Source organism: Enoplosus armatus, chromosome 21, assembly GCF_043641665.1.
Source record: "Enoplosus armatus isolate fEnoArm2 chromosome 21, fEnoArm2.hap1, whole genome shotgun sequence".
Taxonomy (NCBI): domain Eukaryota; kingdom Metazoa; phylum Chordata; class Actinopteri; order Centrarchiformes; family Enoplosidae; genus Enoplosus; species Enoplosus armatus.
The window spans coordinates 123,963-138,032 of record NC_092200.1 but is presented as its reverse complement, the minus strand read 5'-3'; the positions used below and the strand labels follow the sequence as shown (position 1 = coordinate 138,032).

Genomic DNA, 14,070 nt, shown 5'->3' with positions numbered 1-14,070 from the left:
CCTTCTTACTCTGAGACGCTGCCGCCAAGTATAATTTTCATGGCATTTATTTACAAATAATTATATCTCCTACACAGAACAACTCATCACCAGGACTCCATTCAGGGGCCACTATTATTTGCTATTCAGATAAACGATTTATCAAAAGTGTCCATTGCACCATATTGGCCCAAATATAAGACAACGATGATTATGAGACATCACCCTACTTCTCCAATAGCAGACCTTTTATTATTGTTCAGTCTGTCCTTGAAACAAATTTGTCATGTCACTCCAGTAACGTTGTCAGAAGGTTTATAAGAAAAGGATCAAAACTGATGCAGCAGAACCAGATACATCATAATCCAGACCACATTCTCAGCCGGTTTTGAGTCTGTAGTTTGTTCATACTGGAAAAGTGACTCAATAAACTTACTCAAAGCAGAAAGTATTCAGAATAAATACGGTCGGTTTGAGTGTGCTGCTGATTGACACTGTTCTCCCCGCAATGCACAAAAGAAAGAGAGGGGCAGCTTGAGGTGAAACAGCTGCAGAAAGAAAGAACAATTAACTGGCGTCTGACGTCACACGTATTGTATCACTTCCTGTTAGTATAAAATCATAATCATATATGATGATTAGTATGTAGTACATACTGTATATAATTAGTATGTAGTCTGGATTTGGGACAAAGCTATCTTCTTTTTTATTATGAAAAACTGCTGTCTACATTACCCACAATGCAACTGGACCTCTGACAGTTGTGTGGTCAGTTGTGATTGTGGTGTGTTATGCTAGTAGCAGCTAATGTAGCCTGGAGCAGCAGAGATAAGCAGCAGCTACAGAGGTCTGGTCATCTCAATTCTTTCTAACTCCACACCAACAGATTGTTTTCATTTTCAAACTTGTAGTTTTCAACCGATGCTGACTCAAGTGACATCACTTGAGGACATTTATCAGACGTCAGCTCCCTCTGAGACACTGACGGCTTTACACGACTTTAAAACATATGCAATAGAGACACACGCTGAGGTGGAAAATCACCATCAAATTGTCTTTTACTTTCTATCCAGTGTTGTGTTAAGGTGTGTTAGATTCTACCTGCAGGAGAGCGCGGCTGGGTGGAGCTGGAGCACATCCGTCTCCTGCCTCGTCGCCGCAGCGTGTTGGCAGGGTCTGCCAGATCGATGGAGGTGGCACCGTGGGTGGAGTTGGCCTGGTTGTAGTGGAAACAGAGAGTGTCAGTCTCTGTGGTGACAGTCTGGTCCCACAGTCCGTGGCACTGTGGTGGAGGACAAAGGTGGAGTAAGTAGAATAATTTAGTATCTTTTTTTACATTGAGTATGGCTTGGTGGTGGAATAATATATTATTTTTTACCTGTTTATGGCTTGGTGGTACTGTAGTTTAGCGTTTTTTACCTTGAGTATGGCTCTGTGGTAGAACAAAGCAAGCAGCTGCAGCAGGTCATACAGGACGTAGCCTTCCTTCTTCTCCACCCCCAGGATGTTCGGGGGGTGGAATGGTTTGGAGCGGTCCACCTCCAACTTCTGGTTGAATGGAAAGAAACCAAACTGGAAGAAATACTTGATGACGATGGTAACCTGAGGACACAAACAGGTAGGCAGATGTAACATCTGTTGACAGATGAATAATAAAGTTTTAAATAAAGTTAAATAACCGCAGCAGAGTGGTGTGAACCTCGGTGTAGATGATGGCCGCCATCCAGAAGGTCTTACTGGGTCGAGGGACGGACAGCATCGCCCAAAGAAACACCAGAACAGGAAGTACCAATGTCAGACAGCTGGCAGACACCATGTGGTTCAACACGATGACCAGGTAACACACCGTCTCCGACCTGAGGGGAGGGGGAGCAGGAGCAAGAGCAACCAGGAAAGGATTGGCTGAGTATCTTGGCAACCGGAGAGGAATCTGTGGAGTTACCTGTGGTACAAAGTTTACCTGGCTGCCAGGATGTTATAGAGAGCGTAACACAGCTGGAGCAGCTGGTGTTGGTTGCCATAGAAATGGTCTGATGCCTCCAGCTCCTCGTCGTAGAAAGTCCTGAAACACAGAGAGAAGCAGAGTGTGAATCACCAGAAGGTTACAGGTGAACGATCTCTGTGACTCACCTGTGACTCACCTGTTCCTCAGCAGCTCGCTGGCCGTCAGCTCCTGAGTGCGAGACGCCAGCGGACAGGAAGTGGAGGCTGAGTCAGACAGGAAGTCACTTCTCTCCTCAGGAGTCTGAACTAGCAACCACCTGCTGAATCCTGGCCTCACTTTCCCCCTCCTCCTCCTGTGTTCCCCTGCCTCCACCCCCCCCTCCTCGTGCAGGTCCAGGCCCAGAGCGAGGCTGTAGGATGGGGGGAGGAGGAGAGAGGAGGGGGAGGTGGGGGAGGAGGCGCTGGTGATGGTGTGAGTTGGCTGCGTGTCAACAGGAAGTTGTTGGTTTGATTCTTCACCACTGTTCAAACAGACAAAGAAAAATACTTGATACCATAGACGTCCAAGTGACTGAGTCTCCAACAAAGTGCACACAATTAAAAGTCGTGAGTCTGTCTGCCTGCCTGTCTGTCTGCCTGCCTGCCCGCCTCTCTGTCTGTCTGTCTCTCTGACTCAGCTGACGACCTCCAACATGGTTGCCATTTGAAAGCTTTGAAAGATGAACTTTAGAAGTTCAGTGTATTTATTCTTTTATACATATTTATTCATCTGCTTCAGGAGGACCAACCTGTTAGTCGGACTGATCCTTTCTTCCTCTGAGGACAAAGAGGACGAAAACTGGACTACCTCCATCCTGGACAGTTTGGGTCGCAACCTTTGGCTGGTTTTAGCCACAAGGCATTCTGGGTAATCTTCACTTTTAACTTCCACTGCTGGGTCACCTTCTACTATTACTTTCTCTGATTTAACTCCTAAGGATGGAGCCTCTGCTGAAACTGGTTCATCTGGACCATCTCCTCGTGAAACTGGTTCTGGTTCGGTTTCAGGTGGATCGACTCCTGGAACAGTTTCTTGTTTTATTTTCCCTGGACAATCTCTTCTTGATATTGGTTCTGGTTCTGTTTCATCAGGACCATCTGCTCCCAATACAAGTTCTGGTCCTGGTTCATGTGGATCTCCTCCTGATATGGGTTTTGGTCCTGGTTCTGGTTTATCTGGATGATTTCCTCCTGGTTTAGTCTCTGGTTTCTCCTCTGCTGTTTGACCTCCTGCTTTGTCTTCATCTGTTTCTATATCAGGTCTCACTTCCTCTTCTTCTTCCTCCTCCCTTCTTCTCTCTGCTGAGGTATGCCCCTCGGCCTCACGGGTACTGTAGTCCAAGCCTGACTCTCTAGAGGTTTTCATCATCTGTTCTTGGTAGTAAACGTGGATTGCCTCTCTGGTGGGAACATTACCCTGAAAAAACACACAAACAACAATCAACACTAGTGATACAGCCATGATAAACATGAAACAACTCCTCCATCTTTGTTGTAGTTCCAACACTTCCACTTAAGGTGACAGACTATAGTCCTGAGTGTGTACCTGCTTGGCCTGCTGTGTTAGCATGCAGTGTTCGATACGGAGAACGGTGGAGATATCGATGTGTTCCTGACACAGACCACTGAGCCAGGCAGTCAGAGAGTCCAGCAGAGCCGACAGCAGAACCCAACAGAACTGCAACGTGTTGGAGAACCGACGCAACACAGTGTCTGAAACACAACATTAGCCGATGTTAGTCGTCCTCATTGTTCTCAAACACATTTTTAAAGTGATAGTGAAGATGCTGCTGGGTGGCTGGGCTCTAAGTTCACATTTATGTCTGAGACTGTAATTAGGGTTGGGGTTTGATGGCATTTTATCAAATCTGAATCCAGTTTAGAATCTGAATCTAAAAAGTAACTAAAATTATAATCAAGTAGAAAACTCAAAAGATTCAGTTGAACTCTGCTGTCTGAAGTGAAACCAGAACTTCCAGGTTCTGTTCCAGAACAGGGCCTTTCCTAACAGTTTGTTTTGAAGAATTTTAGCGACCTTTAACAAACACCATTTGCCATAAACCCACAGACCAGTAATAACAGCAGGATAGAGAGGACTGAACATTGTTTTCAGACAGCACAGATTACAGCTAAAAACGCTGGATATATATGGCATATGGAATATGGAAAGAAAACTCCACGATCTTCAATTTATTCAGAAAGACTCATGAAAGTATTGTGTACCTACAAGTATGAAAGATTGTATTGACTTACAGAAGGTAGTTGAACAGACACTAGACAGGAAATGATGTCAGGACTTTGGCTTTCTATACGTGGCTTTAATAAATAAATACATAGCAGCAGAAGACAGAAATGTTGATGAAATATGTATCTGACTTATTGAAATAGCAGCTGTAGATACTAAATCTGACACACCTGTTTTCCACAAGCTACTTGATGCAAATATTGAAGGTAATTTTAAATTAATTTAAATTATTGATCTGATATGAATGAATATTTTACTGGAGAATGTGACTCCTGAAATTGGCGTGACGAAGACTCCTCACTCTGTTGGATCTACAAAAACACTACAGAGCTTCTTCCCCCAAGAAGGATCTTTGGTTTAGTTCAAACACACAAACAACATCATCACACACTCTTTACTTGTATGTGTGAGTGAAATGCTGCACTGTAGAGTCCTGGGTGATTATTATGATGTTCCAGGTAGTAAGACCTCCTACCTGGTCCCTCCTCTTTCTCCTCCTCTCCGTCCTCCTCCATCTCCTCTGTCACTTCTATAACTCCAGCTGCTGAAAAGGACAAGGAGTCACAGTTAGCTGGCTGGTTATGGTTACACCGATATGCAGATGACGCACAACTTTACATTTACTATCTCTGGAAAACACTTTGGACTCAGTGAATGACTTCCTGTAGTTACACAGAGAAAAGACTGAGGTATGTTGGCTAGTGATGATTTCATACTGTGATGATAGTAATAATATATTCATCGACAACATCTCTGTAGGGTTCTTTACATTTCACATTTTACATAGATGTTCTTGTCTTTCTGTATCTTTGTTTGCAACTTGTTTTATCACTCTGCAATTCACTTTGATTTGATTTTGCTCCATGAATCAAAACCTTGAACTTTGTTCCTTTGCTACAACGACCTCAGGTCTTCCTGTTCTGCTTGTTTGTTATTGCTTTCACCTGTTTGTTTATTATTGCTTTTATAATCTATGTATACAAACCTTATCTATATTTGAATTAAATTATACAACACATTAATTTCATTAATCAATTTCATCTGAAGTTTCAGGCCTCTGTCAGAGACATGTCCATGTTATTATGTGTTGTCTGACTTCATCAGAAGAAGCTGCGTTATCTGGTAGGCAGAAGGTGTTCATGTGTTATGTTGGTATGAAACATCGCACCATACTATAGATGAATCCAGGTTGTAGAGAAAGGTAAACAAGCCTCCATCATTGTGGTGGCACCTCACTAGTAAACCTGCATATAATACATACTATAATGTATATAGTAATACTGTAATGTATGTAAATATAATAACACTGTAATAATATAATACTGTAATGTATGTAAAATATTTCACTTTTTAAACAAGAAATCAGTCCAGGAGATCCACCCAGTTACATATAGAAAATAGTCATCAAATAGAGGTTAAAATCTACAAATTAAATGTAGTCCCGTTTTAACAGAAGGTTAGAAGTCCTTACTGTTCTGTTCTCAGCTGCTCCACCAACTCATGCACAATCCTCTGCTCCATGAAATCTATTTTACTTTAATACAGTCATGGAAAAAATTATTAGACCACCCTTGTTTTCTTCAATTTCTTGTTCATTTTAATGCCTGGTACCACTAAAGGTACATTTGTTTGGACAAATATAATGATAACAACAAAAATAGCTCATAAGAGTTTAATTTAAGCTGATATCTAGCCATTTTCCATGGTTTTCTTGATAATAACCAAAATCACTTAAGTTCTTACATCAATAGCTATGGCATTGTACTGCCAAAAACAGTGCTTTTAGGCATTCCATGTTTTCTTTTCTGTCTGTTTTAGTCACATGATACACACAGGAGTTAGTACTTGATTGCATAACCATTGTTTTTGATGACTGCAGCCATGCGTCTTGGCATGCTCTCCACCAGCTTCTGACATTGTTCTGCTGTCACAGCAGCCCATTCCTGATGCACAAATTCAAACAAATTTGCTTTGTTTTTGGGCTTGTGGTTCTCCATTTTGAGTTTGATGATTTTCCACAGCTTTTCCATTGGATTTAGATCTGGTGATTGAGCAGGCCAAGGCATGGTTCGAATGTTCTGGTTCTCCATCCAGGCTTTAACTGACCTTGCCGTGTGGCAAGGGGCATTGTCTTGTTGGAAAATCCAGTCATTCGAGGCAGGAAAGAGTTTTCCAGCTGATGGAAGAAGACTGTTTTCAAGAGTAGCCCTGTACATGACCTGGTTCATTCGCCCTTCACACAATTGCATTTGCCCTGTTCCACCCATACTGAAAGAACCCCAGATCATCACTGATCCACCCCCATGTTTTACTGTAGGGGCAAGACAGTCTGGTTTGTAGGCTTCTCCAGGCTTCCTCCTAACCAGTAAGTTGGCTGGAGTGGGCATCAACTCAAAATTGGATTCATCACTAAAGAGAACCTTAGCCCAATCATCAACAGTCTAATCCTTGTGATCCCTAGCAAAGAGTAACCGGGCCTTCCTCTGCCTTTCGTTGATGAAGGGCTTCTTCCGTGCCCTGTGTGACTTCAGACCAGCTTCAAGAAGTCGGTTTCGAACTGTCCTTGCCGAACAAGTCACATTTCTCGACAGTGCCCACTCATTTTTAAGGTCCCTGGAGGTCTGACGACGATTCCTGACACAGGAACGGATGAGTGCACGGTCATCTCGTGGGGTAGAAAGACGTTTCCTGCCTCGACCAGCTAGCAATTTGGTAGTACCATGTTCGGCTTGTTTTTTCTTGGTGTGATGAACGGCTGTCTTGGAGATCTTCAGTTTTTTCGCTACCTGTCTTTCACTCATGCCAATTTCCAGCAGTGCCAAGTTGACTGCCTTTGTGGCTTCACATAATTCTTTTGTTTGAGGCATTATGTGAGAGCTGACAACTTCTGAGTTGTGCTACGGCTTGAATGTTAGCAGGAAACCACTCTAGGCCTTTGCATGTGCAGTGCTGCTTATGACATGAAATGGCCTCTTATATACCCTGGGAATACAATTAAGCTTAAGCATGTCAAATAGGACATAAAGTATTATGTAATCAGCTCCATTTTTTGTCGTGTTCATTGTATTCTTCAGGTAATATACCTTTAGTTGTACCAGGCATTAAAATGAACAAGAAATTGAAGAAAACAAGGGTGGTCTAATAATTTTTTCCATGACTGTATATCTCCATTAAATCCTCATGTTTACATTCTGAGCAGCATGCCGACAAAGGGCCGACCAGGGACAGACAAAGGACCGGCCAGAGACTGACCAGGGACCGGCAAAAGACAGATCAAGGACTGACCAGAGACCGCTAAAGAAAGTCTGCCTATATGGGGGCAATGGTGGGCTGCCGCCCTGCTGATCTCTGTTAGACTGGTGCTCTTTGATGTTTCCACATTTACAGATTCATGTATTTCAGATTTGTATTAAATTATGTTTTTCTTTGATGATTTAGATTAGACAGTACCTTCACATCAGACTGTGGAGGACTGAAGCTCTGAGACGAGTGTTTAGAGACTTAGAACTTGTGTTAGAGGTGATGATAGAGAGACAATATAGTATAGGACACCTCCTCCTCCTCACCTCCTCTCTTCTCCTTCTTCCTGCTCCTTCGCTCAGAGGAGTTCTTCTTCCAGAGTTTCTTTTGGTTGTTGCGAGCTCTCATTGCCGTTCTGGAGTCTGTTATCCAGGCGTGGTAGACAAACTGACAAATACACACAGACAGCACATTTATCATCTATCCATCAGTTTGACTCTGAAGGCAAAAATAAACTCTTTAACTAACTTTAATTTTCTTTTCCTTAAATCTACTCATAACTTTGTTTCATTTATTGTTATACTTCCATTATTATGTAAAGCACAATAAACATTACGTTACATTCATCATAGTTTGTTATATATGTATATTTTTAAAAGGGGACAAATGTACTTTTTACATTTTTCATATATTGGAAATATTCACTTTAACATTTTAATATTTATGTTGCATATATTTATAATTATTATATTTATACCTATCATTATTATAGCACATCAGCCTTTTTTGCACATCCTCTAGAGCAGGGGTATTCAACTAAAATTCGAAGAGGTCCAGTTAGAGAAAATTTCCTCAAGCAAAGGTCTGGAACATCATAATGTCATTTAGTGTGATGTATATTGAAGTAGCCTAGTAATTGTATCAATGTCTGCATGTAATCAACAACTGACTATCAAATCAAATAAAGAAAGTACAATTCAAAAACATTTTGACAATATTTATTGTCACTTAACATTGAACTATACAGATATATAATACTGTAGATATGTATAATGTTCTTCTCTCATTAAGTAAAAGAAGGGCTAAATTTAAAAACAAAATAGAGAAAATAAAATAACTTTTGAAAAATTGTGCATCTTAAAATAAAGTGCTTAATTTTAGAAAAACAAAATAAAGTGTAGCAGCAGCTTGAGTTTCCCTTTTTCTTTGTTAACTGTTTCACATGTTGACTTAACAGTCTCTCTCCCTGTATCGTTATCGTTATCGTCTGTCACTCGCCTCTCACCTCTCTCGTCTGCCTGTATTCAGAGTCGCAATGTTTAGCGCCTGGAACGCTGCAGATTTGATTGGCTGAGTAGCATCACGTGGGCTGGCTTAACTCGTATGCAATTAGTCTGAGTTTCCTGATCCGCTAAACCAGTGCTGTAAAGACTAGAAAAGCTGCGCCAGTTGAATTAGAGAGAATTTATTGATTATAGGTCCGGGTCCGTATAGGACGGCGTCTGGGTCCGGACTCGGACCGCGGCCAACCCAGACTTCACTGGCTGCAGTAAGGGTCAGGACTATGTGGATTGTACCATGATGGGGCAGTAGGGGTGGCTGGTGTTGTACAATAATCAGAGCTTAGGTTTAAGATGGCAGAGTCCTCCATTTAAACACAGAGTTCTTCTGTATGCAGACAATGTTCTGTTATACATGACCAATGTACAGATTCTGAGTCATCCTTCAGAAGTTCAGTTCAGGTTTATTCCTGACTTCAGAAACAGTATTTGACAAATAATCTCACCTCACGATCCATTTAGTAGCTGTCCTGGAGCTTTTAACCATATCACTATTTATCAGCTTGGTCTTTATATGCTTCTTCAAAACTCTGCTGCTAGGAAAGACCAACACATTTCTTAGTGTCCCTACACTGGCGTTCAATAGCCTTGAGAATTGATTTTAAAAATGTATTGATAACCTTTAAGGCTCAAATGGGCCTCATGCCCGTTTATATTGTCGAGCTGTTAACCCCATATGTTCCCCCTCCCCCACTAAGATCTGAAAGGGCTCTCCTCATTTGACAGTCGAGATTTCTGTAACAAAGGTGATGTCTTTGCAGTCAGAGCTTCTAAATTCTGAAATAACCAACCTGTGATGAGATCACGACACCAACAACAGTTTCTTCTTCTGATGATGCTCTTATGTTTTATGTTTTAATGCATTGTTTTGTATTATAACTTCTTTTACTGGCTGTTTTTACCTTCTGTTTTTGTAAAGCTCTAATTAACCTTGTTTTGAAAAATGCTATATAAACAAAGTTTATAATTGTGATTACTATTAATCAGCAGATTAAGTTTGCTTAATAACCATAGAACTGTAGATTTTATCTATTATTATCATCATCTCATCGAATATCCCCAGTTCTATGACAAACTTAATTTCCTCATGAGGACCTTGTGATTCAGTTGACAGCTCCAGAACAGCTACTAAATGAACCTTGAGTCTTCTGTTTGTAGGCGAAGTTATGACGGTGGCCTCCAACTGTTTGGGGGGGCTTAGGACACCTTCATACCTTCAACCCCTCGTCACAGGTTACATGTTCTTATGAGCTGTGAGTTTGACCAAACAGTCGTGGAGACTCACCTGGAAGGCAGATTTCTCAGGTAGCTCCTCCTCCTTCTTCTCCTCTTCCTCCTCCTTCTCCTCTTCCTCCTCCTCACTGTCTGTCTCAAACAGGTAGTAGTCTCCACTCCTCACCACTGCAGGCAGACAGACAGACAGGCAGACAGCTACTCAGAAAGACCTGAATAGCGCAGACAGCTTTGAATGGCTGTGACAGGTGAGAGTGATGATGTCAGGGGTCATGTGACTCACTGGAGGCGTGGTTTACCCAGGGTTTCCACCATTCCTTCTGTCGATGCCCTTTCTTGTTTTGTTGACCTACAAATCAAAACAAAACAATAACAAAAACAAATACACATTAATTCATTCTGTGATTGACAGCTATATAGGCCACACAGTTACCATGGCAGCAGATGTTTGTTTACAGACCGTCAGTATGGAAGCTGTCTTGGGTCAAACTCAACATTTTCTCTTTTCCTCTGCGGAACTTCTGCTGTCGAGATTTAATCCTCTCCATCCTGAAGGAAACACAGATACAGGAAGTGGTTCACAGGTCAGACCAGTCTGGTTTTACAAGTCCAGGTCTACTTCAGCTTTGGACTTAAACATGATGAGGTGGGTCCATCAACACCTGGTCCAGGATTTGACTGACAAGACTTGATTAACTGTGTGAAGCAGCAACTTGACATATAAAGTTTAAACACAATGTCCAAGTCCAGATATTATCGAGTCAGGTCAGGGTGTCTACAGCTGTGAGTCCTATCTTGGTCTCCTCGACCTAGCTGGTGTTGTGACTCGGATTCGTCTTGGTCTGAATCCTTGTCTCTGTAGGGAGGTTAGAATGGGACTTGGACTTCTAGTCAGCCCTAGAAGTGTTTAGTTAGTCCAGTTGAACCTGCAGGAGATTCTGAAGGCTCTGTAACATGTTTTGTTGCTATGGAGGAAAAAAATGAACGTGAAAACGAGTCAAAGTGTCTCCCCTCTTCACTGCAGAAACAAACTGAATCACATGTAAAAGGATGAGGACTTGATTGTCTGTGGATTAAAAGTATCTCTGGGAAACTTTCCCAACAGGATGAGTGTTTAAGTGTTTTGTATCTTTAAAAAGTCTTTTAATAATAATAAAATAGCTGTTGGAAAGGGGGTCATATAATGATCAGGGTCATCTTACTTGTCTCCAGGGCATTCTGACTTGGACTTGGATCTCATTCTGATGGGTATTTTTCATCAGACTCGTTTAAGTCTGAAGGACATTTGGATTTGTTCTTGACTGGATCTCCTAACTGCTTGGACTTGTCTGAGTCTCATGGACATTTTGACTCAGACTTGTCTCTGTCTCGAGCCTGTAGAGACTCAGTCATGACTCAGTCTGTGAACAGCTTGGACTTGACCTGAGTGGTCTTGACTGCAGCTGTGCTTGTGTCTTACTGTCTTTTCAGCAGGTCCATGGACGTCTTCTCGACCTCCAGTCTCGCTCTGACAGCTTTCACTGTGGATGCCTCAAAGAGCTCCGCACCCCTGCAACATACACACTTTAACATCATGTGACTCTGTGTGTGTGTTAATGTATGTGTTTATGTGTGTGTGAGTGTCTACCTGGAGGCCAGTAGTTGTGTATTTTGAAGGTCCAGGACCACATACAGGAAGTAGTGACTCCTGAAGACTCTCCTCTGCAACAACAGGAAACAGAAACAGACGCCATCCCAGATGATCCCAGCCTCGTCGCTTGGCAACTCACACTGTTTACTGCTCTGCTGCTCCGCTGCAGGAAGTGACATGTACACAAACAACAGTCAGACAGACAGGTAGAGAGACAGGTAGAGACAACTCACACTGTTTACTGCTCAGCTGAAAACAACAACACACGGACAACAGAGAGACAGGCAGAGAGTTTGTACCAGACTCTACTGCTCTGCGCTGTTTTGACTTGGAGCTCTGACTCGGACTTGTCTCAGTTTTGTTGACTCAAACTCATCTCAGTTTTGTTGACTCAAACTCGTCTCAGTTTTGTTGACTCAAACTCGTCTCAGTTTTGTTGACTCTGACTCAAACTTGTCTCAGTCTCGTTGACTCAAACTTGTCTCAGTCTCGTTGACTCAGACTTGTCTCAGTCTCGTTGACTCAGACTTGTCTCAGTCTCATCGACTCAGACTTGTCCCAGTCACATCGGCTAGAAACTCATCTCAGTCTTGTTGACTCGGACTTGGACTTGTCTCAGTCTCGTTGACTCTGACTCGGACTCGTCTCAGTCTTGTTGACTCGGACTCGTCTCAGTTTTGTTGACTCTGACTTGTCTCAGTCTCGTTGACTCTGACTCGGACTCGTCTCAGTCTTGTTGACTCGGACTCGTCTCAGTTTTGTTGACTCTGACTTGTCTCAGTCTCGTTGACTCAAACTTGTCTCAGTCTCGTTGACTCAGACTTGTCTCAGTCTCATCGACTCAGACTTGTCCCAGTCACATTGGCTAGAAACTCATCTCAGTCTTGTTGACTCGGACTTGGACTTGTCTCAGTCTCGTTGACTCTGACTCGGACTCGTCTCAGTCTTGTTGACCCAAACTCGTCTCAGTTTTGTTGACTGACTCTGACTTGTCTCAGTCTTGTTGACTCAAACTCGTCTCAGTTTTGTTGACTCGGACTTGTCCCAGTCTTGTCGACTCTGACTTGTCTCAGTCTTGTTGACTCAAACTCCTCTCAGTTTTGTTGACTCGAACTTGTCTCAGTCTCATTGACTCAAACTTGTCTCAGTTTTGTTGACTCTGACGCGGACTTGTCTCGGACTTGTCTCAGTCTTGTTGACTCGAACTCATCTCAGTTTTGTTGACACTGACTTGTCTCAGTCTCGTTGACTCAAACTCGTCTCAGTTTCGTTGACTCGAACTCAGCTCAGGTTTGTTGACTCTGACCTGTCGACAAGTCTCACTCATCTGATCTCTAAAAACTATAAATATATGTATGAAATATAATTATGACATTAAGTTATTATTAACATTCACATAAACTGTCAGTGATAGACAGTTAGAGAGACAGAGACAGACAGACAGGCGGTTTACATACGTTTGGTGTATCCTTTGATGGTGCAGGCCAGACTGAAGAGCTGAATCAGCCAACAGTGATTCAACACCAACGACTTAATAAAACCACAGGCCAGGATCTGAACACACAGACAGACAGACAGGCCGACAGAGAGAGAGACAGATTGAGACACAGACAGGTAGATAGACAGACAAAAGGACAGACAGTTACTCTTCATCTCTTAATCTTCATGTGATGATCTTCTTACCGACAGAATATTCTTCATGGTGATGACGAACACGTTGTAGCCAATCAGACAGTCCCAGTACACCAGGATGGATTTGACTGGTTTCAACAGCAGGTCTCCGCCCACCAACAGAAAGTAGAAACAGGCCACCAGGTAACCCATACAAAAGATACTGATCCTGGAACAGGAAGTAGAATGCAGTTGGTGTCAGCTTTTAGTTTTTAGCTGAAACATTTCCAACAGAAGGCCATAAAATAACTTTATCGTCAGTTCAATTCAGTTCAATTCATTCAGAAAGCTTTATTGACATGACAGTTTCAAACAATGTAGCCAAAGCATCAAAATACACTTTGTCCAAACATTTGGACAGAACACAATAACATGAACATTGACACAACATTAAGATTTATGTGTGTGTATATATGTATATATATATGCATACATACACACACACACACACACACAGTATATTCTATGCATGTATTTGTGTGTGTGCTGATGAATGGTTTAAGGAAGATTGAAAGGGTACAGCAGCCATATTGAAATGAAGCCCCAGGTAACAGTAATCTTTTGGATCCTATGCAGGAACCTTTCATAGAGCAGGTCTAGACTGTCTTTATACTAGCATCAATGTTATCATGCTACACTGCTCAAAGAAATTAAGGGAACACTTCATCATCACAGTATATCAACAAGGCAATTAAACTTCAGGGCTATCAATCTGTCCAGGTAGGAAGTATAAGCGATTGTGAATCAAT

The 14,070-nt window shown here is 42.2% G+C and overlaps 1 protein-coding gene across 1 annotated transcript in view; it reads right to left on the bottom strand.

Annotated features, from left to right (window-relative positions):
- Positions 1 to 14,070, bottom strand: part of LOC139304583 (piezo-type mechanosensitive ion channel component 2-like) — a 54,262-nt gene that overhangs the window by 14,675 nt on the left and 25,517 nt on the right. Inside the window, exons 26-42 of the mRNA XM_070928518.1 lie at positions 13,334 to 13,490; positions 13,108 to 13,204; positions 11,648 to 11,813; positions 11,480 to 11,569; positions 10,481 to 10,569; positions 10,304 to 10,369; positions 10,073 to 10,188; positions 7,774 to 7,894; positions 4,683 to 4,751; positions 3,509 to 3,675; positions 3,231 to 3,379; positions 2,725 to 2,987; positions 2,121 to 2,436; positions 1,940 to 2,041; positions 1,679 to 1,835; positions 1,399 to 1,581; positions 1,081 to 1,261 (exon numbers count right to left, since the gene is read on the bottom strand). Coding sequence (XP_070784619.1) covers positions 1,081 to 1,261; positions 1,399 to 1,581; positions 1,679 to 1,835; positions 1,940 to 2,041; positions 2,121 to 2,436; positions 2,725 to 2,987; positions 3,231 to 3,379; positions 3,509 to 3,675; positions 4,683 to 4,751; positions 7,774 to 7,894; positions 10,073 to 10,188; positions 10,304 to 10,369; positions 10,481 to 10,569; positions 11,480 to 11,569; positions 11,648 to 11,813; positions 13,108 to 13,204; positions 13,334 to 13,490 — 2,489 coding nt within the window. The remainder of the gene's footprint in view (positions 1 to 1,080; positions 1,262 to 1,398; positions 1,582 to 1,678; positions 1,836 to 1,939; positions 2,042 to 2,120; positions 2,437 to 2,724; positions 2,988 to 3,230; positions 3,380 to 3,508; positions 3,676 to 4,682; positions 4,752 to 7,773; positions 7,895 to 10,072; positions 10,189 to 10,303; positions 10,370 to 10,480; positions 10,570 to 11,479; positions 11,570 to 11,647; positions 11,814 to 13,107; positions 13,205 to 13,333; positions 13,491 to 14,070) is intronic.